Raw genomic sequence first — 24,802 nt, forward strand, 5'->3', positions numbered from 1 at the left:
GTGCTTGTCAGCACAGAGCCCGAGGTGGTGCTTGAACTCTCGAACTGTGAGATCATGACCTGAGCTGAAATCAAGAGCCAGACGCTTAACCTGCTGAGCCACCCAGGTGCCCCTAGACTTTATTTTTTAGAGCAGTTTTAGGTTCACAGCAAAACTGAGTGGAAAGTACAGAGGTTTCCCATATACCCCCTGCCGCCCCCACTATCAACATCCCCTGCCAGAGTGGTACATTTGTTACATAGTGATGAACCTACATTGACACATTGTTGTCACCTGGAGTCCCCAGTTACATTAGTGTTCACTCTTGGTGTTGCACGTTCTGTTTGGACAAATGTATAATGACACCTATCCACTACTGTCCTATCAGACGGAGTAGTTTTACCACCCCCACCCATCCTCTGTACTCTGCCTATTCACCCTTCTGTCTTCCCTAGTCCCTGGCAACCAGTGCTCTTTTTATTGCCTTCATAATTTTGCCTTTTTCAGAATGTCATATAGTTGGGATCAAATGGTATGTGGGCTTTTCAGATTGGCTTCTGTCACTTAGTGATATACATTGAAGATTCCTTCGTGTCTTCTCATGACTTGATAGCTTTTTTTTTTTAAGGGCTAAATATTTCCTTATCTAGATGTACCACAGTTTATTTACCCATTCGCCTACTGAAGGACATCTTGGGTGCTTCCAAGTTGTGGCAATTATGAATAAAGCCACTATAAACAGCCATGTGCAGGTTTTTGTGTGGACATAAGTTTTCAACTCCTTTGGATAAATACCAAGGAATGCAATTGCTAGATCATAAACAGTATGTTTGTTTAGTTTGGTAAAAAGCTGCCAAACTGCGTTCCAAAGTGGCCGTGCCATTTCGCATTCCCACCAGCAATGAATGAGAGTTATTGTTTCTCTATATCCTCGCCAGCATTTGGTGTTGTCAGTATTTTGGATTTTCGCCATTCTGACAGGTGTGCAGTGGTATCTCGTTGTTTTAATTCACAATTCTCTAATTGCATATGATGTTGAGATGGGTTTTTCTTTAAATAATCCTGAACTTCATTTTTTTTTTTTTTTTATCAGCCCACCCTAAAGTGTCGAGCACCCAGGGATGGAGATACGCCTGAATCTCAGGCTCTGTTATGTCATTGGCTCGCCATTGGCCTTGGCAAGTCACTTACCAACCTGGACCTGTTTCTCAGGCTATGAAACAGAACTCACGGCACTCTTCCCACCTGAGAGAGGTATGGGGGTCTCTATCCGTAGGGTGTGGGTGATGGCTTGGTATGGTGGTCAGTGGGGAATGAGGCCAGGTGCCAAACCAGCTGTGAGTGCACAGGGAGCCCCACAGGCCAGGACTGAGGAGAGAGTCGGGGCAGCTGCTGCAGGGATGTAGGAAGCTCCCTGAGAGAGGACCAGAGGGCGGGGCTTGTCAGAGAGCACCTGGCCAAAGAGCATATGCTCCACCAGCTACGTGCACCAACCCCTCCTCCCCACCCCGGGGAAAACGGGACCAGAGGTTCCGAACGAACGCAGGACAGGCAGTGAGTGGTGGGTGATGCAAATTGCAGGCAAAACTCAGGCAAACTGACACAGCTCCTGGTTCTTGTCCCTGGAGGAATGGAGCCTGAGCTCCGCGATGGGAAGCTCAAACAGCGTGAGAGAGGGCTCCAAAGCCTCAACGCCTGGCCCCCTCAAAGCCCTCCTGACCCAGGTGGGGGTGGGGAGGAAGAATCAGCAAGCAGGGCCCCTCCCCCCTTCCTCTTTTTGGGGTCTATGGGCCCTTCAGCCTCTTGCTCCCAGTCAGGCCCTGCCCTCAACAGCAAGACCCAAACAAACCGCACCCCTCTCCCAACTTCCAGAACACGTTTCTTTCTTACCCTACAGAAAAAGAGCAGAATGGCTCATATCCCAAGTGCTCTGATAACGTCTGTTGAATTAAAAAACTAATAATATATGCACATGGTAGGAAAGTCAAACAAAAGAGAAATATTTAAAATAAAACACGCCCTCCCTTCATCCTTTTCCCAGCCTCTGTCTGACAGCAACCAGGTAACAGATGAAAATGTTAGGTCCACACTAGCCCATATAAGCATGCGTATCCGTTAAAGAGAATGTAGAGGAAAGAAGGTTGACATGTCCCACGGGTCTTCTCTTGCTTTTTTTTTTTTTTTTTTAAATTTTTAAAATGTTTATTTTTGAGAGAGAGAGGAGGGGCGAGGGGCAGAGAGAAGGGGACAGAGGATCTGAAGCAGGCTCTGCACTGACAGCAGAGAGCCCGATTCAGGGCTCAAACTCACGAACTGTGGGATCATGACCTGGGCTGAGGTCAGATGCTTAACCGACTGAGCCACGCAGGTGCCCCAGGCACCCCTTCCCTCACTTTTTTTTTTAATTTAATTTTTTACTGTTTATTTATTTTTGAGAGAGACAGACAGAAAGAGTGTGAGCAGGGGAGGGACAGAGAGAGAGGGAGACACAGAATCTGAAGCAGGCTCCAGGCTCTGAGCTGTCAGCACAGAGCTTGACACGGGGCTCGAACTCATGAACTATGAGCTGAAGTCAGACACTTAACCAACTGCGCCACCCAGGCACCCCTTCCCTTGCTTTTTTAACTTCACAGCTCGACATCTCTCTGATCAGAACACACAGACCCACCCCATTCTTGGGCCACATGGAAATACCATGCCACAGAAGTGCTGTTAGGGGGCCAGTGCTCTGTAAACAGGCCTCTACACAGTGTCTAGTCTCTTGTTAGAGCGTTTGAAATGTTTGTTCACCTCTTTCCTAATCACCCCTGGTCACCCCTGGTCACCCCCAGAACCTCTGTGGCCCACCTCCGAGTCAAGAAATCAGAGTTGCAATTAACCCAATGCAGGCAGAGAAATTCCTGGAGGCAGGGAGGCCTGGTGGCTTGGGCAAGGCATGCACTTTCTCTGAACCTCAATTTTTTTCTCTATAACATGGGGTGACCCTCTCTTAAAGTGGAGGTGGAGTTTTTTTTTAAGTTTATTTATTTTGAGAGAAAGAGAGAGAACACGCATGCATGCACACAGATCGGGGAGGGGCAGACAGAGAGGGAGAGAGAAACCCAAGCAGGCTCCACACTGTCATCACAGAGCCCAACGAGGGGTTCGATCCCACAACCCGTGAGATCATGATGTGAGCCAAAATCAAGAGTCCGATGCTTAACTGACAGAGCCACCCAGGTGCCCCGAGGTGGAGATTTTTAAAAGGTGGTATGGTCTGAAGGATGGGCTTCCAATATACCTTTCTTTTTTTTTTTTTTTTTTTTTTAACGTTTATTTATTTTTGAGACAGAGAGAGATAGAGCATGAACAGGGGAGGGGCAGAGAGGGAGACACAGAATCGGAAGCAGGCTCCAGGCTCTGAGCCATCAGCCCAGAGCCCGATGCGGGGCTCGAACTCACGGACTCACAGACCGTGAGATCGTGACCTGAGCTGAAGTCGGACGCTCAACCGACTGAGCCACCCAGGCGCCCCCCAATATACCTTTCTAGAACATGGAGGCTATTTGGTGAGACGAAATTTCCCCTGGAGTCTCCCAGGAACAGGAAAATAATAGACAAGGAAACAGAGGCCCAGAGGGGTTGAGGAATTTGCCCAAGGTGACAGGGCTGGTGTGGGCAGACTGGTAAGTGGACTGACTGCTTTGTGAAGGCACGACCATGCTGGCATGTCCATCTGGGACTGGACGTCAGGAAGAAGCTGGGCAGAGAAGGCGCAGGAGGCGAATAGGAGCCATGGGAGACATAGGAAGCTTCCACACCGGACAAGGTGGCGAACTCACCCGCCTCCATCCCAGGGCAGGGTGAGGGGCTCTCAAGCCCCTCTGCATCCCTCCTCCTCCAGGAGGCTTTGTGAACTGACTTGCTAGAGGGAGTGACCACAGGAAGGCTTGTAGATGGTGCCCAAGGAGGGCTGGGAGGAGGGCTTGACATTATTTAGTGTTATTGTGTGCCACATGTGGTATATTTGATGCCATTTAATTCTTGTATAAAAGACAATTTTTTTTAAGTTGGCTCCATGCTGGGCATGGGGCTTAACGTGGGGCTTAAGCTCACGACCCTGAGATCAGGACCTGAGCTGAGATCAATAGTTGTACCGTGACCAACTGAGTCACCCAGGCACCTACAACAGATGATTTTACTGCTGGGCCATGGACATCCCTTCCTCCCGAGGGTGGGTGACTGTATGGGCCCAGCATGGTAGGGGAACAGAGGCAAGAGGTGATGGATCCTTGGCTCTTGGGACCTTGAGGGCCAGGGTGATTGGGCAGGATGCTTCCTCTGTGTGTGTGTGTGTCGGGGGGTGGGGGTCGGGTGACCAGAGAGCCAGGCATTGGCCACCTCTTCCTCTCGCCTCAGCTCCCCCTTTCGTCTGGCTGCCCTGCCCTTTCACTTTGGCCAGGATCAAAGCTGTGTCCTGAGTCATCTTTGCTTTCTAGCTTTCTGGTTTTTACTCACCTGTCCCCCTGGTGTATGTTTTCTACCTTAGTGAAGAGAATTTTCTCTCTCCCCTCATTCCTATGCATTCACAGGGACACACAGCCTCCTTGGTGACAACTTCTCCAAAGGGTTCTCAGGGGAAGACCCCAAGGTCAAGAGGACCCTGAACCTCCCAAGCCACTGGAAGCCCAGAGGGCAAGCCTTGGCTGGAGGGTCTCTGAGTCAGCTGAGTCAGAGGCTGGCTTTCTTGGAACCAACCATCCCACGCATGTTACAAGAAACCTGTGTCAACCGTGTGCTCCCCTGCCACAGACCTGGCTGGGTTGAACTTGAAGCAAAAGGCCCTGATGGTCAAAAGACAAAGATATAGGCCTTATCTCCTGTCCTTGGGCCGAACTTATAGTTATTGGGAGCCCTGGCCTCCCAAGACTTGGATAATCCATACCTGCTCCCGCCATGACTCCTTCCCCATCCTTCTCTGAAACTAACCTGAGCTTAGAGAAAGGGAGAACAACTTGGCTGGGCACCATGTGCACTGTCATGAGGTCAGTGAGGGGAGGCTGTGCCATCGGCAGGTGCAATCCTGGAAATCTTCCTGCAAGGGGTGGCGTGATACAGTCAGACAAGGGCATTGGGAAGGCATTGCTGGAGGGACATGATAGGGCAGGAGTAAAGTTACATGGCACGAGTGTGCAATGGGCAGGAGGGTGGAGGTAATGCAATCATTCCTTCAAATTTTTGTTAAACACCTACTGTATGCCAGGCTCTGTTCTAAGCCCTGGGGCCACAGTAAAACTGATCAAAAAAAAAAAAAAAAATTCCTGGAGTTAACAGGAAGGAAACCCTGAGGGGGTAAGACTGAACATTTCCTAAAGGGTCTGAAGCTCAGCTGAGTCAGCGTGGGAGGAAGGACCCATTCTAGTGGCCCCTCACCCAGTAAGATCCAGGCCTGTGGCTCCATCTCTGCCACTAGAGCAAAACTCAGTACAGATGGGGCATGTGGGGGCCCAGGCCAACATTACTTCCAAGCAGTTGCAGCCTGTGCCACGGTGTCTTCCTTCTTCTTCTTGTTCTTCTTCTTGTTCTTCTTTTTTACTTAATTTTATCTTTTTAATTTACATCCAAGTTAGTTAGCATATGGTGCAACAATGATTTCAGGAATAGATTCCTTAGTGCCCCTTACCCATTTAGCCCATCCCCCTTCCCACAACCCCCCCAGTAACCCTCAGTTTGTTCTCCATATTTATGAGTCTCTTATGCTTTGTCCCCCTCCCTGTTTTTATATTATTTTTGTTTCCCTTCCCTTCATCTGTTTTGTCTCTTAAAGTCCTCATATGAGTGAAGTCATATGGTTTTTGTCTTCCTCTGACTGACTAATTTCACTTAGCATAATCCCCTCCAGTTCCATCCACGTAGTTGCAAATGGCAAGATTTCATTCTTTTTGATTGCCGAATAATACTCCATGGTATATATATACCACATCTTCTTTATCCACTCATCCATCGATGGACATTTGGGCTCTTTCCATACTTTGGCTATTGTTGATAGTGCTGCTATAAACATTAGGGTGCATGTGTCCCTTTGAAACAGCACACCTGTATCCCTTGGATAAATGCCTAGTAGTGCAATTGCTGAGTCGTAGGGTAGTTCTATTTTTAATTTTTTGAGGAACCTCCATACTGTTTTCCAGAGTGGCTGCACCAGCTTGCATTCCCAACAGTGTCTTTCTCCTTTAAGGGTTAGAGTTGTTCTGATGTCCACCTTCTTCCCGGAAGCCCTCCTTGGTTGACCTCTCCCCTCACTGGGGTGGAAAAACGGGAGAGCCCATTTTTCTTAGAGGACACTGCCCTCAAGTTTATCAGAAACTTCTTTAAAGTCTAGAAAGATAGCCTTCTTCAGTTGACCTCACCACCTCTACCTACAAGGACCTGGATGAAAAATGCTGGTCTGTCTTTTAAGAGTTTCGGCTAGGAATCAGAGGCACCTGGTTAAGCATCTGACTCCTGATTTTGGCTCAGGCATGATCTCACGGTTTGTGAGATTGGGCCCTGAGTCGGGCTCTGTGCTGACAGCAAGGAGCCTGTGTGGGATTCTCTCTCTCTCTCAATCTCTCTGCCCCTTCCCTTCTCTCTCTCTCTCTCTCTCTCTCTCTCTCTCTCTCTCTCTCTCAAAATAAATAAACAAACATAAAAAAAGAAAAAGGATCTGGGATAGGAATCAGTTATTTGCAGTTGCAAATCCAGACGCTGCAAGATCTCGGGGAAGCTGTTTCTCTGGGACTCAGTTTCCTCACCTGTAAAATGGAGGAAGAGGCTTACCCCTCTGGAAGGGGGTACCACTGGAAGGGGGAACAGTGGTAGCAGCTGGCATTGACTGACCACTAAATGCACGCTGGGCACCAAGCCATGCCTGTCACACGTACAGGCTTGCACATTATCTATCTTCTCAGTAACCTTGAGAGGACAGCACGGGGGCCACGCCCATTTTTCAGATGAGAACGTTGAGGCTCAGAGGGGTTCGTGCATTGTCTGAAGTCATATGGGTGGGTAATTCCAGAAACCCCTGCTTTGAACATATCACTCTCTATAGCTCTGGATAAAGATCCTATTGCATTCTGTTCAATCAGTTATTCATTCAACTGGCAGTTAAGCGGCACCAAGTATTTGGCAGCTGTTGAGTAAAAGCCACAGCCCTTATTTGAGCATCTGGTGGGTGCCCAGCTGGTTCTCTGTTGGGGGGTGGGGTGGGGGGCAGAACAGGTTCCTACCCTCTAAAAGCCTGGTGGTGTGCGGAGATGGGACTTAGCCACCGGATTCTGTGAACATCGGCCACCAGACACCTCTAGGTGTAGATAGAAGCCTGGATAATTCGCGGAACCTCTCTCTGCTTGGGCTCCAGCCATGTACTGGTGGTAAGAATGCCACCTTCTAGGGCCGGTGTGAGGATGCCCATCGTGATAACAAGGACATCTTAAGGGACCGGGTTTGGCAGAGAGTGTGTTGAACAAATCGTGGCCATTATTATTAAAGCGAACCACTGGAGAACAAGGGGCGACTGTGCATGGCCAGATGTCAGGTTGTGTGTCCAGAGGCGCCTCAGGAGCTCAGAGCGAGAAGAAAGGACCACGGCCACGAGCAGGCAGGGGAGGCTTCCTGGAAGAGCCAGCCTCCGCGGGGTGGGGAAGGGCCAAGCACCCGGGAGCTGGCTGGAAGGCAGGCGTCTGGCCCGCGATGAGGTGTGGGGGGCAGGGAGAGAGGTGCACCTGTTTGTGTGTGTGTGTGTGTGTGTGTGTGTGAGAGAGAGAGAGAGAGAGGCAGACAGCTGGCTCTGAGGCCATCCTGAGAGTGTGAGCTCACACGTGAGCCGTGAGTCTGAACTGGCTCACTGCAGGGCGAGGGGCTCCAATGCCAGGGAGAGGCGTCTGGGACCCAGGGGGCCTCCAAAGGCGTTGACGAGAAAGCAGCTCTGGGGGTGAGGAAGGCAGCCTGCCTCATTTGTGGGGGATGTATGGCTTGTGGCAGAGTCAGGAGAAGCCTAGGCAGACCCCGACGGGCCCTCCTCTCCATTCTGCCCCCTGGGCTGGGATCAAGAGCTGTGGATGTTGGCTCCCGGAGAGGTCTTCTGACCCCTGGCCTCGGCTCCTTGGCCTCCATTATCACCCCCTCCCAGGCCAGCCTACGGGGCTAAGGCAGCAGGAATGGAGAACGGGAAGAGCTGCTCTGTGCAGGGCCTGCTCGTGGCAGGCAAGGGAAAGGCCCAGAATGGTGTTTACATTTTCCCTCCTTTCCTTCTGGTGGCCTGGCTGGCCGGCAGTTACACCACTGTGGTTTGCTGGCCCCGGGGAGTGCCTCCATTACATAACGCCTCACACAACCGCCCCTAAAGCACACACGCACACTCACTGGCACATGGTCAGACATACACACACACACACACACACTCACACACACACACGCTCTCGAAGAAACACACCTGCACAGTGTCAACACCCTCAGTTGGCAAGGCTGTTGTGTTGGGATACTTTCTGCCATCCCTACTGACAGTTACCCAGGTAGGGGCTCCCCACCCCACCCTCCATATCGCCCTGGTTTCAGTGGGAGAGTCTTCCCAGCTCCTGGCCCTCAAGTCCCAGGTGCTTCGAGCCCAGGAGGCCTGCCCGGGGCTCCCAGGTGATAGCCTCGGTCTCTGGCACCAGCCCAAGAGGTGGACAGCCACGGGCTGCCCTCTAAGAGCCTGGAGATGTGGGGGGATGGGGCTTAGCCGCAGGAGGATCCGAGAACAGGACAGGGACACAGAAAGACCAGACCCTGGGGCAGGGGGGAGGGGGGAGGGCAGAGTTTCTGTCAGGCAAACTCCAGAAGCTCAGAAAGGGGCATACAGGGAGCAAATGGGTAGATACGGCCTCTAGGGCACAGTGGGGTGAGAGGTACTTCGGGTAACAGTTTCAGAAGGCTACTCTGAGCTGTCCCGCAACTTAGCCGTGCCGCCTTTCGGGGTTCACCTGATGGAAATACTCACACCAGGTCTGAGTGTAAGGATGTTTGTGCTGCCCTGTCCACAGAACTGGACTCGTGTGGAACCTTGGCAGCCATCACCAGGGCCCTCAGGCTACAGAGGACCATGAAAGAAGGTGCCAGCTCCCCGAGTGTGGAGGGGGGCCGACGAGCAGGAGGTACAGTATGACTTGGTTCTGTCCACTGCAACAATACATGAGCATGTGTGTAAATATTTATAGGTATAGCTACACTGTCAAATCTCAGGAATCCCTCACACAAAGAGATTACAAGGTAGTCAGCTTGGCTGAGTAGGACTGAGGAGACAGGTGAGGAGGGACTTTTCCCTTTGTAGCATTGGGCTTCTGCGTCTGTTGTTCGGAGATTCAGAACCAGCAGGCATGAGTTCGGAATTAGAGGAACTCAGAAGGAGGGCGTGTCTAGCAAGGAGCAGATCCTCCCTCCCCCTTCCGAATGGCCCAGCGTGCCCGTAGGGCAGGGCTGGGGTGGCAGGCCTTGAGCACGTGTCTTCATTTCCCCCAGCTGCATTTTCTCATCTGTCAAGTAAAAGAGAACAGTGCCATCTCACAGGGGGCTCTGGTTTCGCTGCAGTCCTTCTAGGAGCCCTTCCAGGAGCCAGGCTGGACCGTGCAAGGAGGCACACGACGACATTCTTGTTCTGAAGGAACTTCCAGGCTAGAGAGTCCACAGAGCCGTAACTAGCTGGTGTAGGACAACGTGCTCTGTGCTCCTACGCAGGGCCCTGGAGGCTGGGGTGGGGGGTGGTGGAAGGACCGTATCTGAGATGCAGATTCAGCTGAAGCAGAGGAAGCAGGGGGACACGGCAGGTGTGTTCCAGGCAGGGACCCGGGGCCCAGGGGTGTGAAGAGCATTAGGAATCAGCAGCCCTCAGCACTCCAGGGCAGGTGAGAAGCAGCAGGTTTCTAGGCAGGGCCTCATCCAGCATGTGTGGAAGCTTGGATTTGAACTGGGTGGTGGGGTGGAGGGCAGGGAGGGCACCCCTCAGGAGGGGCGTGATCGCCTAAGTGTTTTAGAAGCTCGCTCTGGGGAATGGTGGCTGAGAGGAGGAACAGCTGGGGGCTCCTGCTTTATTGCTGTCCAGGCAAAAGGGGGGGCCCGAGTTGCTGAGGCAGTAAAGGCAGAGAGAGGGGACAGGACAGTGTCTGGGCATGATTAGAAAGCAGAGTCATGAGGTTCAGGAAGCCTAGGAGGGAAGGGGTGGAGGGAACACCAGGTTCTGGTATCAGTGACTGGATGGATGTGGTATCACAGCTGTGGAGACAGGGGGAGCAGGCCGGTCCACGTGTCTGGGGCATCTGGGAGGAGGTGGGTCCCAGGCTGCCAGGCAGGGCTGTGAGGGGCCACCATGCAGTGGGTGGTCCCTTCATTTCTCCTCCACTGGCACTGGCAGTCCACTGGACAGAGAGGTGGTCTGGGGATATTTTGGACCCTCTTGGCTGAGGGATGGAGGGGAAGCCATCAAGGGCGTCATGGATATGTCCCAGGACTGGCTTTGGAAAAGGACAACCCTTCAAGGGTTAGATGCTAGAGGTTACCTTCCTTATAGTTATTTGCATTTTACAGAACACTCTAGAATAGTAGTGCTGTTCAGTGCATGTGGCTGTCGAGAACTTGAAATGTGGCTAGTCGACTGAGGAAGTGAGTTTTAAATTGTGTTTAATAGGTACTAAATTTAAGTGGTCACTTGTGGCTAGTGTCTACCATATTGGACAGCACAGATGTATCTAGAATTTCTGTAGAAAAGCAGTTGCCACTCTTACCGTAAGCCTTGTGTGGTTGGGGGAGTTTGGTAGAGGCGGGCTAGGGGCCTTCCTGACCCCCCTCAGATTGCATGTCTATTGGTTAAGTGTGGAAAAAAACCAAGAGATTCAATAACAAATTGTTATATTGCATTTATGCATGCATGTATGTATGTATATATTCATTCATTCATTCATTCATTCATTCTAGCTGACACACAATGCTACATTAGTTTCAGGTACACAGTGCAGTGATCTGACAGGTCGATATTGTTACGCTATGCTCACAAGTGCAACTGCCATATGTCACCACAAAACACTGTCACAATACTGTTGACTATATTCCCAATGCTGTGCCTTTTATACCGCGACTTAATCATTCCATAACTGGAAGCCTGTATCTCCCACTCCCCTTCACCCATTGTGCCCGTTCCCGCCGCACCCCCACCACGTCCATTTTCTGTGTGCCAGGTTCTATCCTCACTACATGAGTTAATTCACTTAAGCTTCATGAGAGCCCTAGGAAATAGGCCGGGTATTTTATAGATGAGGACATCGAGGCACAGAGAGCATCGGCAGCTGGCTCGTGGTCTCACCGCTGGCAGTAGCAAAGCTCAGCTTTGAACCAGCCATTTCAGTTTGCTAACTGCTCTGCTAGTCTGCACAGCTTCATCTGTGGGACCCCGAACCAGGGAGGGCCTCTCCTAGACACTTCACACGTGGCATCATATTTCACCCTCATGGGCGCTTTGTATAGCAGGAACAGCATTGTCCTCCCATTTCCTATATGAGGAGACCGAGGCTCAGAGATTTGCTCAGGATTACACAGGCAGGGAGTGGCAGTGGAATGAGATTTGAATGGAGGTCTGTTGTAGTCCCTGTGTGACTAGGCCTCTCGCAGAGCAGTGGTGACACCGGCCTGGCGCCCTCCCGTGCCCCTGCTCCTGCAGCAGCTCTGGGCTCAAAGGGCTGTGCTTTGTAAGCTCCTGGCCATGTCCATCCAATGACCCTCCAGGCCCTCCCTGAGAGGCTGGATGGACAGAACATCCAGAAACCAGCCCCTCTGAGCCTCTCAGCCCAGAGGGATTTAGGTCTGCCTTGGTGAGAGTTGATATTTACATTTTTACCAACAGCCCTGCGGCACAGATCGTACCTGGGAAGAGTGTCCTGAGGCGGGGTGGGTGATCTCATTTTCCAGAAATTGGAAAATCTCCAGAGGGGTTCCCCCACATTCTCTAAGCCTTAGTTTTCTCATCTGTGGGATGAAAGGGATACACTAGGTCATGATTTTTTTAAACATTTTTTATTTTTAAAAATTTATTTACTTCTTTATTACTATTTTTTAATGTTTATTTATTTTTGAGAGAGAGCGGGTGAGGGGCAGAGAGAGAGGAGGGCAGAGGATCTGAAGCGGGCACTGCCCTGACGACAGAGAGCCTGATGTGGGGCTTGAACTCATGAACTGTGATCTGAGCTGAAGTCGGACACTTAACTGACAGAGCCACCCAGGTGCCCCTACTTATTTACTTTTTAAAGATTTTATTTTCAAGTAATCTCCACACCCAGTGTGGAGCTTGAACTCACAACCCCGGGATCAAGACTTGCATGCTCTACCGGCTGAGTCAGCCAGCCAGGTGCCCCTAAACCTTTTTTTAGCATTAACATGTTGTGTTTTTTTTTTTTTTTTTTTTTAATGTTCATTTATTTTCCAGAGAGAGAGAGAGAGAGAGACAGAGACAGAGACAGAGACAGTGTGAGCGGGTGAGGAGCAGAGAGAGAGGAAGACAGAGAATCTGAAGCAGGATCCAGGCTCTGAGCTGTCAGCACAGAGACCAATGCGGGGCTCGAACTCACGAACTGTGAGATCATGACCTGAGCTGAAGTTGGACGCTTAACTGACTGAGCCACCTGGGTGCCCCAAACTAGTAGGATTTTAAAAGCATAGATGAAGCAGGAAATAGACTGCCCTGGAATGGACCCCTGGAAGGCTTCTTGGAAATATGGGTTTATAGACAGTGTGGGAAAAGCCAGGTAGAGAGGAGTGAGAGAAGTAGCCCCAGGAGATTTGAAGGAGCAACAGTTTAGATTCCTTTGAATTTTGCTCCAGCCTTTCTGGTTTCAGGCATATGACAACTACACTGAGCTCAGTTTCCTCATCTTTGAAATGGGGATAGCAAAAGTACATCAGTCTTGGGAGATATAAAGGACTATCCTTAACATATGTAAAACTTTAGTTCATAAGAGAAGCTCCAAGGGGCACCTAGGTGGCTCAGTTGGTTAAGCGTCAGACTTCGGCTCAGGTCATGATCTCACAGTTTGTGGGTTCGAGTCCTGCATCCAGCTCTGTGCTGACAGCTCAGAGCCTGGATCCTGCTCCAGATTCTGTGTGTGTGTGTGTGTGTCTCTCTCTCCGCCCCTCCCCTGCTCACGCTCTGTCTCTTTCAAAAATAAATAAACATTAAAAACAATTAGAAAAAAAAGAGAAGCTCTATAAATAGTAGCTATTAGAATCTTTAAGGCATTTCCACCAGGAGACCTGTGGGCATGAGCTGGAGGAGGAGGGAAAGCCAAAGGTGATGAAGCAGAACGATAATAGAGTGGTCCCCTCTTATGGAAGGGGATACGTTCCAAGACCCACAGTGGATGCCTGAAACCGTAAGTAGTACCCTACATATACTATGTTTTTTCCTACGCATACATGCTTATGAGAAAGTTTCACCTATGAATTAGGCACAGTAAGAGATGTACAACAATAATAATAAAACAGAACTACAGCCATATACACATAAAAGTTATGTGAATGTGGTTTCTCTCAGAATTTCTTACTGTACTGTACTCACTCTTCTTGTGATGATGTGGTATGATAAAATGCCCACGTGATGAGCTGAAGTGAGGTGAATGACACTGTGATGGAGCATGAGGATAATGTTGAAAAAACAACAGTGGAGAGAAATCATTGAACCCAAAATCTGATGTTCTAATGGAGAAATTGGTGGGAAGAAGGCAGGTGAGAGATCTTTTGAGGCCTGAGCTCACTGCCCCAGCCCCATCCTGTGCCGCCTTGCTCTGTTCTCCACCCTTTGGCACCATATCCTTCTTTCCTTCCCTCTCTGGAACCATGCATCCTCTAACCACAGGGCCTTTGCACAGCTGCTCCTTTTACTTGGAAACTCTTTCATTGGCCCTTTGCCTTACCGTTACTTACACTTTGCCTTTCTTACTTTTGTAGGGGCTTTCTGGATCCTAAGTGAGGTCAGTTTCCCTGACAGAGGCTCCCTCAGTATCCTCTCCTTCCCTTTTGCAGCCTGGATTTCAGCCTGTGAGTATACATTTTCTAAAAATAAAGATATAACTCGCATACAATAAAGCTCATCAGGTTAAAGTATATGAATCTACAAATTTTAGTATGTTCACAGGTTGTGGAACAATCACCATTATCTAGTTCCAGAATATTTTCATCAACCCCAAAAGAAACCCCATCTATCAGCAGTCAGTCCCCATTGATCTGCTAGCTCCTGGCCACCACCAATCTACTTTTGGTCTTACGGGTATGCCCACGCTAGACATTTCATAGAAGTGGAATCATACAATATGTGGTCTTTTGTGTCCAGCTTCTTTCACTTAAGTGTTTTTACAGTTCCTCCATGTATCAGTGCTTCATTCCTTTCTATGACTAAATACTAGCCCATTGAAAGGACATACCACATTTTGTTTATTTATTCATCTGTTGATGGACATTTGGGTTGTTTCCACTTTTTGGCTATTGTGAACAAGTGTAGAAGTTTCTTATGTGGCCATCATGGAGCATGCACGAGGTCGAGAGGGGGAAACTAATATTATTATAATAGTTATGAAAACCGAAGTATCACTTTGGAAAATAGTAAGACAGTTCCTCAAAAAGTTAAACACAGAGTTACCATATGACCCAGCAATTCTACATCAAGGTATATAGCCCAAAGAATTGAACACATGAACACACAAGGGTGCCTGGGTGGCTCAGTCAGTTGAGCGTCCGACTTCAGCTCAGGTCATGATCTCACACTCCCTGAGTTCAAGCCCCGGGTCGGGCTCTGTGCTGACAGTTCAGAGCCTGGAGCCCGCTTCAGATTCTGTGTCTCCCCCTCTCTCTGCCCCTCCCCTGCTCATGCTCTGTCTCTCTCTGTCTCAAAAGTAAAAATAAAAACATTAAAAAAAAAATTAAAAAAAAAAGAAAACATGAACACACAAAAACTTGTACACGGATGATTATAGCCGTATTGTTCAACAAGAGCCAAAAAGCAGAAACAACTCCAATGTCTATCAACTGATGAGTGAATAAACAAAATGTGGTGTCCGTATAATGGAATATTATCCTGCTCCACCAAGGAATGAAGGCTGGTTCATGCCACATCATGAACGAACCCTGATGACAACTGATGACAGTGCACTCCATGAAGGCAGGGGATGACAGCTGTCAGCTCACCTGTTTACCCAGTGCAGACATTTACTAGACAACCAAGAACGGTCTGTGGGATTGTTGAAGGGTCCCAGCCAACAGCCCCAGCACCCCATCCCTTGGATGTCTGGACTGGATCTCAGGGCAGCAAGTCTGCCTGAATCACACCAGGTCTGGCCCTTGATGACATAAGCCTCCTACCCTGCATTGTTTCTGATTTCTGCTTCACCACATGGTGAAGCCATGGGAGCCCTTGGGAGCCTGGACGTCCTGCAGTCCTGGAGTCCTGGCACACTGGCCTGACTGGACCTGAAGCTTCTTTGTTAGCAGCCAGGCCAGGAAGGGGCAACCAGGTAGCACAGGATCACCTGTCGCTTACCTCGGTGGAGTTCTCCCCAAAGTGTGCCCCTCCTATGCTCAGTGGTGTGGGTTGACAAACAGCAGGTTCCCAATGACCCCACAGTCCCTTCTCAAGTGGTGCGGGGCTCAGAGACTGCCTTGCAAGCAGCCTCTCACCTGTCACCAGGAGGGTGCTGGGATTTGGTGACACAGGCCCTGGACCTGCATTTCAAAGGGCCCCCCTTCTTCCTATAAAACTGGCACAGGGCCCAGAGGAGGGGTCACAGGCCACCCCTCGGCCCAGCTCAGCCTCCTGCAGAGGGGTCGCTGGGAATTCTGTGTTTCGTCAAATATTGCTAGGCTAAGGAGTTTTATTTGAAAATAATTTTAATTAGCTGGAAACTAGGAGTTTAATAAATGGAAAACAGAGAACTTTCCAAGGCCACGGCTGGGAAACACTTGCTTTTTTAAAAATTCCGCCTGGCTTTGCAGGCCAGCTAAGCACCCTGACACAAGGGCCCGATTGCCAGAGGAATCCACAAGGAAAACAAAGCTTATTTTTAGAGAAATATTTTAAACTCGGTTTCAGCGAGCTCAGGAGTTTTCTTGTCTGTCTAAAATCCTTAATATCTTTCCTTCTATTTCAGAACTGCTTCTCACCCCAGAGGGTATAAGAACTCCTATCTGATGAGAGCTATTTCTGTACAGATGAAAATAAAGGGGTCCCCTCCCCCTCCAACCAGAGAATTGTTTCTAAATATGTCCCTGTAGTCAGGCTCAAGCAGCCTGTCCTTGACAGGTGTGCCCAGCAGTAAGGTGGGTCTGGGGTCCCTGCAGGTCTGGAGGCCTGTCTGCCACCTTCCCACTCTCAGCCCTGTTCTGCCCACCCCCCTGCAGGAAGCAGATGACAGCCTGGCCACCATTTCCGGGTTTTGAAAGCAGTTTTTAACTTGAAAGAGGCCTGCTAAAAAGGGCTGCTTTTCCTCTGTAGGTGTTGTTAACACTCTCACCCCCATGCAGACACATCTAGACCCAAACATACAGCAACACCCACAGGTCCTTCCTCACACCCCACAGACCCACACACCTACCCACACAGCAACAGTTACAGATACACCCACACATAGATCCACATATACCTACACACGAGCGCGCACACACACACACACACACACACACACACACATAGCAACAGACACAGCCACAAACCCTGACCCCCGACTCACACACAGACCCCTGAACACACCCATACCCACCCACGCGCACACACACACACACACACACACACACACACACACAGCAGCAGCAGCAGATGCACCCAAATCCAGACCCCCACTCACATGCAGACCTCTGAACATACCTACGCACACATACAATCACAGACACGCCCAAGCCCATACCCACACTCGCATCCACGGACTCTCAAGCTCTACAGACATACATACCCCACACACATATCGACAGCCTCACATACCAGCGCTCCCCTATAGCATACGGACACAGAACTTTGAACACCTGCATAGAGAATGATACCCTCGAACAGGTGCACTCCCAGCTAGACACACAAGGACACAGATACACGCCCTGACAAACCTCTCTCCACACACACAGACACACCCTTAGACACAGACACACTCATATGCTTTCCAGGTTTAGCAAAAACTGTCAGGAGAGGTTGGAGAACCCACTGAAGCAGGCGTGGGCCCTGGAGGGGCAGTGGCTTCCTGCTGCCCAGCCCCTCACCCACCTCCTGCCTGCAGGGTTCCTCCTGGGCAGGCCTCTGGGCCCTGGCCCTGCCTCTTTTCCTCCCTTCCTCCTTGGCCTTGCCAGCAGCACGAAACTGGAACTGCCCTGGATGGCTACGGGTCTGCACATTCCCCAGAGTGTAGACAACAAAAAAATAAACACAATTAAATCAGGTAATGACATCTGGAGAGTAGCTACGGTCCTCCGATGGAAGGGGAGGCTGGCTGTGGCTCGACCTCTAGGGGCCCCATGGGCTCCCCTAACTCCGGTCAAGGAAGGTGCAGAGACCCAACTTGTGCTTTCAAGAGGACTTGGCCAGAGTCATCTCTCCTTTGCTCTTGTCATCATGAGCTAAAGTGGGGGGCAGTGAGTGTCTGGGGATGGTTCCCTCCCAGTTCAAATGCTCTCTAGGGTTTCTTCCTTGCACACATCCAGCCTGGAAGGTTTTCTCAGACCTCCAGGCAGATTTTAAGACCCAGTTTCCTCTGCTGGGCCAGACCTGTGGCCAAGAGCTGTGCCTGTCTGTCCTTCCTTCTCTGGGCCCTCCCAGGCCTGGACCTTTTATCTGGACTCCTGAACCTCTGCAGGGCTTGAAATCCCCATCTATTCCCATCGCTGGGTGGCAGGGGCTTTGGCCTCCTCAATCATTTGTGTTGTGGCTTTTTTTTCCCTTTTACATACTCAGAAGTCGATTCAGACAGAGTGAGGAGTGGCAAATATGTCCATGCATGCATCCCTTCTCTAAAATAATCTAGAAGGTGGCACGTACTAATTGAGCTGCTTAAAAAAGTACCTTATTTTTTTAAGTTTATTTATTTTAGAGAGAGAGAGAGAGAGAGAGAGAGCAAGCGGGGGAGGGGCAGAGAGCCAGGGAGACACAGAATCCGAAGCAGGCTCCAGGCTCCGAGCTGTCAGCACAGAGTCCGATGCGGGGCTCGAACTCACAGGCCGTGAGATCATGACCTGAGCCGAAGTCAGATGCTTAACTGACTGAGCCACCCAGTCGCCTAGGCGTCCCCCCAGATACCTTATTTTCAAACAGCCCAGGGCAGTGCCACTATGAAGACATTCTAAACACCCTCGCATCCTGGGCTCACTTTCACAACTGGCTGCAAAAGAATTTTATCTGGAGTGTAACACAGTCTTGGAGCCAGTCAACTTCAGTTCCGCTCTCCAGCCCGTGACAGGAATCCTGGCTTGTCCTTACTTGCAATTTTTACTTCTAGTCCCCTTAATTTACAAGAAAACTTTCCTAAGAGCGATCGAGCAATAGCAGAGAGTTTTGTTTGCTGTTAATTCCAGCCGCTGCAGAAAGACAATGATCTATATACCCTCCATTGATCTGCGGCAAGAGGAAATTTCTGAATGATTCCCCCCAGCTTTCCATGCTCCACTGAGTCGCAAATACAAAACATCAGATCCTAGTCGGGCTCTCAAACAAACCAATTTTTAAAAATGAATGTGGCTTATCCCAACAAGTCTGACATTCCAGCCCATCAAAAGTACTTGTTTAGAAAAATAAGTTTTGGAATGAAGTGGCAACAAGGCCTTTGAAAGCAGCTTGGCCTAAATAGCACCGCATTTTAGACCTTTCCTTCCCATTGCACATTCTTTATGGTGAAGAGGCCAGGGAGCCCGCAGGGTCTTGCCGCCTGAGCCCTTCTCGGCCCCAGGCTTCCCCTCCCCCCACGGCTGAGGCCCTTAGCCAGGGGCCGGGCATCTGGGAGAACTTTGAAACTGTTCCCCATCCCCTTTGGCAGCCAAGCACCAAAACGCTCCAGTTAACACCAGCGCAATCACCGCTAACGTGAAACAGCTGCCCGAGGCCTGGCGGGCTCCAGACCGCCCCTCCCCCACCCGCCCGCCCGCTCAGCTGGGAGACACGGGAGACCCCGCACAGGGGTGCAAGCAGTGGTTGATAGGGCCCAGCTGTTGCAGATAAGAAAACAAACTATCGCTAAATCTTTTACCTACTTTGGAAAAAGTGTCTGAACTGGGAGGTGGGAGGGGTGGGAGGAGGGAAGGGAAAATTGGGAGTTAATTTATGAACCTGATTTTGAAGTTTCGAAAGGGATTGTAGGGGAAAAAAAGTTACCAAGGTTTTGTTCAATTGTGTGCGAATCAGCAGACAAATTGGTGCCCTTTCTTTTTTCTTCCTTTTTCTAGAGGCCTGGGTTGAATTTGCTTTCTGGCCACTTAGAGTCGCCTAAAGCAGACACAAATCCTTTTGCATAAATAACGTGTGTGCTCACTCCCAGAGGAAGCTGTCTGCATAAACAAACATTACCCAGATATAAGTTTGACCTGTTTAATCTTCCTCCCCTTTCCTTCCTCTCCGGACAAGGACACAGCCAGGCTTCCCAAAGTAGAGGCAAAACCCTGGTTCTCCAGCCCAGGAAAGTTTCTAACCCAACCCCCTCCTCTTCTCCAGCTCAGCGTTCTAGTGGCCCTCCATACCCTCCTCCCTTCCCCACCCTAGCTGTTCTGGTCCCTGGGTGTCCCAGCAAAAAAAATCGGACCTTCAGCTGCCACTGCAGACACGTGATCCACTTGGTGACTCACAGGCGGGCCACACCCCCTCAGGCCTTCAGCCAGGGCCTGCCACCAGCCAGTCAGCCAACACTGGGATGCATCTTATTACCAAGGGGAACAGCTAACTAATGCCCTTGACAGTCCAAATAATTACTTTCTTTCAGCTAAAAGAGCTTGCTATAAAATACATAGGGGCAGGCTTTTCTGAATTCTCACCTTGCCAGCTCCCGTGGAAACCTTAACTCCCAACCCCTGCAAGGCCTGGGCAATGCCCGGAAAAGTGGTGGTAATTAAGGTAAGAGGCTCCATGTTCTGGTTTAAAAAAAAAAAAAAAAAAGCTGGCTTACACATGAATACCTTTTTTCCCAAAAATTTTATTGGGGGAAAACTACAAAACATTTACAGTACAATGTTTACAGCCACAGTCTGTAGTGAACTGATTTCCCCAAAATATATTACAACTCAAGTTGACTTATCTTGTTACATTCAAAAACCTACTTCTGTCAAAGTAGTCCAGAGTACATACATACATAGTGCTCCAACTGTACCTACGTACAAACAAACTAAAGCTACTGCTCATTCATCCGCTGTCCAGGAAAGCATTCCTGCCTTTCTACGCACACACACAAAAAAAATAGTACAAGTTTTGGAATCTTCTGTAATGAAACAAGGCATATTCATGTACTACATACCATTTTAGCACTAAGAGGTGGCCTCTTCACTTTATATCTATATAAAAAAAAAGTGGTAAATATCTTTTCCTTTTGTGCAGTTGAACCCATCCTACATTCAAATTCTCTCAAGCACTAATAGAAAAATACTTATTTGGTTGAGGAAGATTTAAGGCAAGTTCTGGCCCTTCCAAAGGCACTGTGAGACTACCCCCACCCCATTATTGCTACATGTCTTTATACGCAGAGTATGTCACAGTAGAATTGGTGGAACGAACAAACAAACATGGTTTTTTTTTGTTTTTTGGGTTTTTTTTGCTCATGTCAAAAGCTGGAATGAGAAAAGCATGCCACATTTAAACCTGATTGCAAAGTATGTGGTCACCTTTTTTTTTAAAGTTGGATGGGCTACAACCATTATACATTCTAAGAAAACTCATAAGATATTCCTCAAACTACTTCCACAGCATCAGGATAGATTTCTGTGAAGAAATCATGCAATCTTTCAAAATTTACGTAAACAAGGAAAGAAATTAATGAAATAAATATTACATACAATCTCTTAAATTAAGATTTTTTTTACTCATTTACAATAAAATAACCAAGTGAAGTTACAAAAGGCATATATTACTGTGAAAAGAACATACACTCCACATTTTGCCGATTAATAATGGCAATCATAATTTAACATAATAAAAGAATATATATCTATTGCTTTTCATCATACTTGATAAATACAGTATGAACAAAATTTTCAATGTATACTTTTCACAAGATAATAAATAAGTTAAATAGTTTTTTCATATTGAGTTGTGGTGCAGTGGTGCGAATCAACTCAAAACAGCTAAAAATTCAGCAGTTATTCCCCCAACGATTACAAACTAAGCTCTGCCCAAGGCTTCCAGAAAGAGCAGACAAAATGGTTCTAAAATTAAACATCCACTAAGTGGTGGCAACAAAACCAGTAACCGGTATGAAACTTTGGAATGCAAGGGTTGTTTTTTTTTTTTCCAGACGTATAGAACGTTGTGTCAAACAAAAACCTGTCACACTGAAGACTACAATCAAGGCATATTCTTGGTAGAATACTGGATTCCAGAAGCTTATAAGTTTAGCAAGGTGGTGGCTGGCTGGTTTGTTTACACTGGTCTGAGACAAACGACAATTAGGAACTTCTCTCAAGATAAGAGTTCCCACATCTGGACTGTAACTAATGCTTTCAAGTGAAGATATGGAATGGTGGTTGGTAGCTGCTGGTGCTGGGTTGATTTTTTTTTTTTCCTAAAGTCCCAAACTCATAGGAGACCTAAAAGTTTAAGTGTTTGGTTCTTTGTTCTGTTCGCATCACAACTGCCCTGTTGTGAATATTTTGTTCATCAATACAAAAGTTCGTTGGCTTTTTTGCTCAACAAGAACGAAACTTCGTAATAATAAAAATTAAAAAAAAAAAAAAAAAAAAAAAAAGAGGAAACCGAAAGGGGAGGGGTGGAGGCCCCTCCCGGCACACAAGTTCGAGTCCAAGTGCTCGGTGCGGCCCGCAGTCTGCTCAGGGCCTATCACCAACCCCACTCCCGTGCCTCCCCCACCCCGCCCTTAACGGGGGTCGAGACGGCAGGGGCGCCCTCCAACATCCCCAGAACAGCCTTCCCTTCCTCCTCCTCGCTGGCGCCCTCTTGCCTCAGTCGTCGGAGATGGACAGGCGGCTGAAGATAGGCAGGCGGCGGCCGGGGTCGAGGCTGGGGGATTCGGAGCCGCTGAGGCTGCCGGAGCTCAGGGAGCCGCTCAAGTAGCTGTCGCGGTCAGACAGCGAGTCCGGGGGGCTAGGGGGCGCGTCGAACACGGGAGACTCGGACAGGCGGCGCGGCAGCTGGAAGCTGAAGGGCGGTGAGGGCGGCGCGGCAGAACTGGCAGGGAGGGGCGCGCTGGGCGGCGCCGGAGGCTGCGCGGGGGGCACCAGGCCCTGCTGTTGCTGCTGCTGCTGCTGGCTGCGATAGTACGCCGCGGCTACCGCGGCAAAGTTGTGCGTCTGGATGGCGAGGGGCGCGATGAGGCTGCTCAGCTCTGGGCCGAATGCAAAGGCGTTGTTGGCGCACGAGGCCGACGAGCAGGCCGCGCACTGGGCGCCCGGCGCCAGCAGGTCCTCGGCGCCCCCGGTGCCGTACAGAAGCGCTGCCGCGGCCGCAGCTGCCGCCGAGGCACAGCACGTCGGGGCGCCTGATGGCGTGGAGGCCGCTGAGGCCGAGGAGCAGGACGAAGCGGACGAGGAGCAGGAGGAGGCCGAGGAACAAGAGGGCGGTGGCGGCGGCGTGCGCGACGTGGGGCTGTCAAGCAGCAGTGGCGACTCGAGGCCCCCGGGGGGCTGGTGGTGGCCAGACGGGAAGCCCGAGAAACTGAGGCTGTGATGCAGCTTGGGCCGCGGCTCCCGGGGGAAGCCCAGGTGCAGCGCGTCACGCGCGCTGAAAGCGCGCAGGTCCCCGGAGGCGCCCCCCGACGGCGCCGGCCGCCGCTCGTCGGCGTTGTGGATGAAGTGGCAGCGCGGGCCGTAGGGGCAGAAGCCGATGGTGTGGAAGGTACGGCACAGCTCCGTCTTGTACTTCGGGTGCCGGGTCAGGCTGCGCAGCTCGTGGAAGCCGTGAGCGAACTGGCACTTCTCGCCGTACTTGCACGTGCCGCTCTCCTCGAAGGGCCGGCACAGCTCAGTTTTGTAGCGCGTGGAGTTGATCTGGGAGCCGCCGCCGCCCCCCTTCTGCTGCTGCTGCTGCTGCTGCTGCAGGTGCAAGAGGTGCTGGCTGCGCTCTCCGTTCTCGCTGAATGAGCGGTCCCGGAATTTGTTCTCCTTGTTCAGCAGGGCCGTGCCGCCGCCCCCTGACTGCTCCTTGAGAGTGCCGTAGGAGGCCGGGCCGCCCGCCGCCCCGCTGCCGCAGCTGCTGCCGTTAGCCGCGCCCGGGAACTTGGGCGAACAGCTGCCGGGGCTAGGCGCGGTGTGGGCGAGTGCGTGCAGGTTGCTGGCCGAGTGCCGTCGGAGAAAGCCCGGTGTGAAGCCCGAGCTAGGGGCGGCGGCCACGGGCGTCCCCACCGCCTTCTTGTCCAGCATGTTCAGATTGAGGTTGGCCAGGGATTTCTCCGTCTGCCAAAAGGAGGGGGGCGAGGACGGGATGAAATATGGAAAGGGAGGGAAGAGTTGGGGCGAGTTGCAGAGGAACTTCCAAGCCTTCTGATTCTTCTTCCTTTTTGCAGATTTCGATTCGGCCCCCACCCTCCGCCCCTACACGCGCAAAAGAATCATGTTCGCGTTGGGAGGAGCCGACTCCCACCCCAGGCCGCGCTCGGTTTCGACATGTGATCCTCAGCCCGTGGGCCGCCAGTCTGGGCGGCGCAAACCCCGTCCGGGAAGCCCCAGGCAGCGTGGCCGCGGTCGGCGCCGGAGGAACTAAACAGCGACAGCGGCTCCCCCCTGCCCTTCCTCCCAGCTCCTTCTCCCCGCCCACAAGGCACGAGCACACACTACAGCAAACTCCAGGATTTTTCCCGACCCCGAAGTCAAGGTGGGGATGGGTGCCCCAAAAGCCGAGGGCAGAGGCAAAGTCTGAAAACTCGAGGGGCTTCCTGCCTGCCCGCTTTACTCCCTCCTTGCTCCCTCGCGTACCTTGCACAAGAAGTCGATATCGTAGAAGGCGGACAGAAGTGTGGTCGACATGTTTCTGGATCCTGTAATGGTCGGCGCTGCAGGCAGGGAGGTCCGGAGGAGCCCTCGGGGCGGCGCGGCCGGGCTCGAGCCACGACGAATAACGGGTGAGGGGCGGGGGAGGAACCGAAAGTTTGCCGGGGGACGAGACTAGAGAGAGGGAAGCAGCGTGGACTGGCTTGAGGGTGCCCGGGAGTGCGGAGTGGGGGGAAAGGAGAAGCAAACAGCGCTCCTCCGCGCCCCGGGGTGCCCGGCCCGCCCCCCCCCCCAGCGCGGAGCCGACGACAGCTCGCGGACTGCTGGAACTCCGCGGCCCGCGAGCGCGCGCCCTATATAGAGCCCGGGAGCGCGGCAGCGGCTAGGCGGGCGTGCCGGAGGAGGGGACAGAACGCTGACCCCGCCGGGGTCTCCAGGCAACGCCGCCCGCCGGCTCGCGGACGTCAAGCGCCTTCGTGGCCTCCCATTGGCCGCCGCCAATTTTTTTTTTCTCCGGGGGAGGGGGCGGGAGGCCGTGGGGCGGGGCAGGCTGCCGGGGCGCCCGGGGCGGCGTGGAGAGCTCGGCCCTGTTGGGTGCTGCTGGGTGGCGGCGGGAAGATAAGGCTCCTCTTCTCTGGGGCTGCCCTGTTGGAAATCCACTGCACATTTAAAGTGACCAGAGTTC

The 24,802-nt window shown here is 51.1% G+C and overlaps 1 protein-coding gene and 1 long non-coding RNA gene across 2 annotated transcripts; both read right to left on the reverse strand.

Annotated features, from left to right (window-relative positions):
• Positions 1-533: 533 nt before the first annotated feature.
• On the reverse strand, positions 534-5,610 carry LOC128773508 (uncharacterized). The gene is made up of 2 exons (XR_008417827.1): positions 3,503-5,610; positions 534-3,259 (listed from the first exon to the last, which is right to left on the reverse strand). It is a non-coding gene; the product is annotated as an uncharacterized LOC128773508 (long non-coding RNA).
• A 14,529-nt stretch (positions 5,611-20,139) lies between these two features.
• Positions 20,140-24,506, reverse strand: ZFP36L2 (ZFP36 ring finger protein like 2). The gene is made up of 2 exons (XM_019464874.2): positions 24,103-24,506; positions 20,140-23,583 (listed from the first exon to the last, which is right to left on the reverse strand). The coding sequence occupies exons 1-2, from the start codon at positions 24,151-24,153 to the stop codon at positions 22,135-22,137; spliced, it is 1,500 nt and encodes a 499-aa protein (XP_019320419.2). The 5' UTR covers positions 24,154-24,506; the 3' UTR covers positions 20,140-22,134.
• Positions 24,507-24,802: the final 296 nt, after the last annotated feature.

Source organism: Panthera pardus, unplaced genomic scaffold (genome assembly GCF_024362965.1).
Source record: "Panthera pardus isolate Hobbes unplaced genomic scaffold, ASM2436296v1 HiC_scaffold_25, whole genome shotgun sequence".
Lineage (NCBI taxonomy): Eukaryota > Metazoa > Chordata > Mammalia > Carnivora > Felidae > Panthera > Panthera pardus.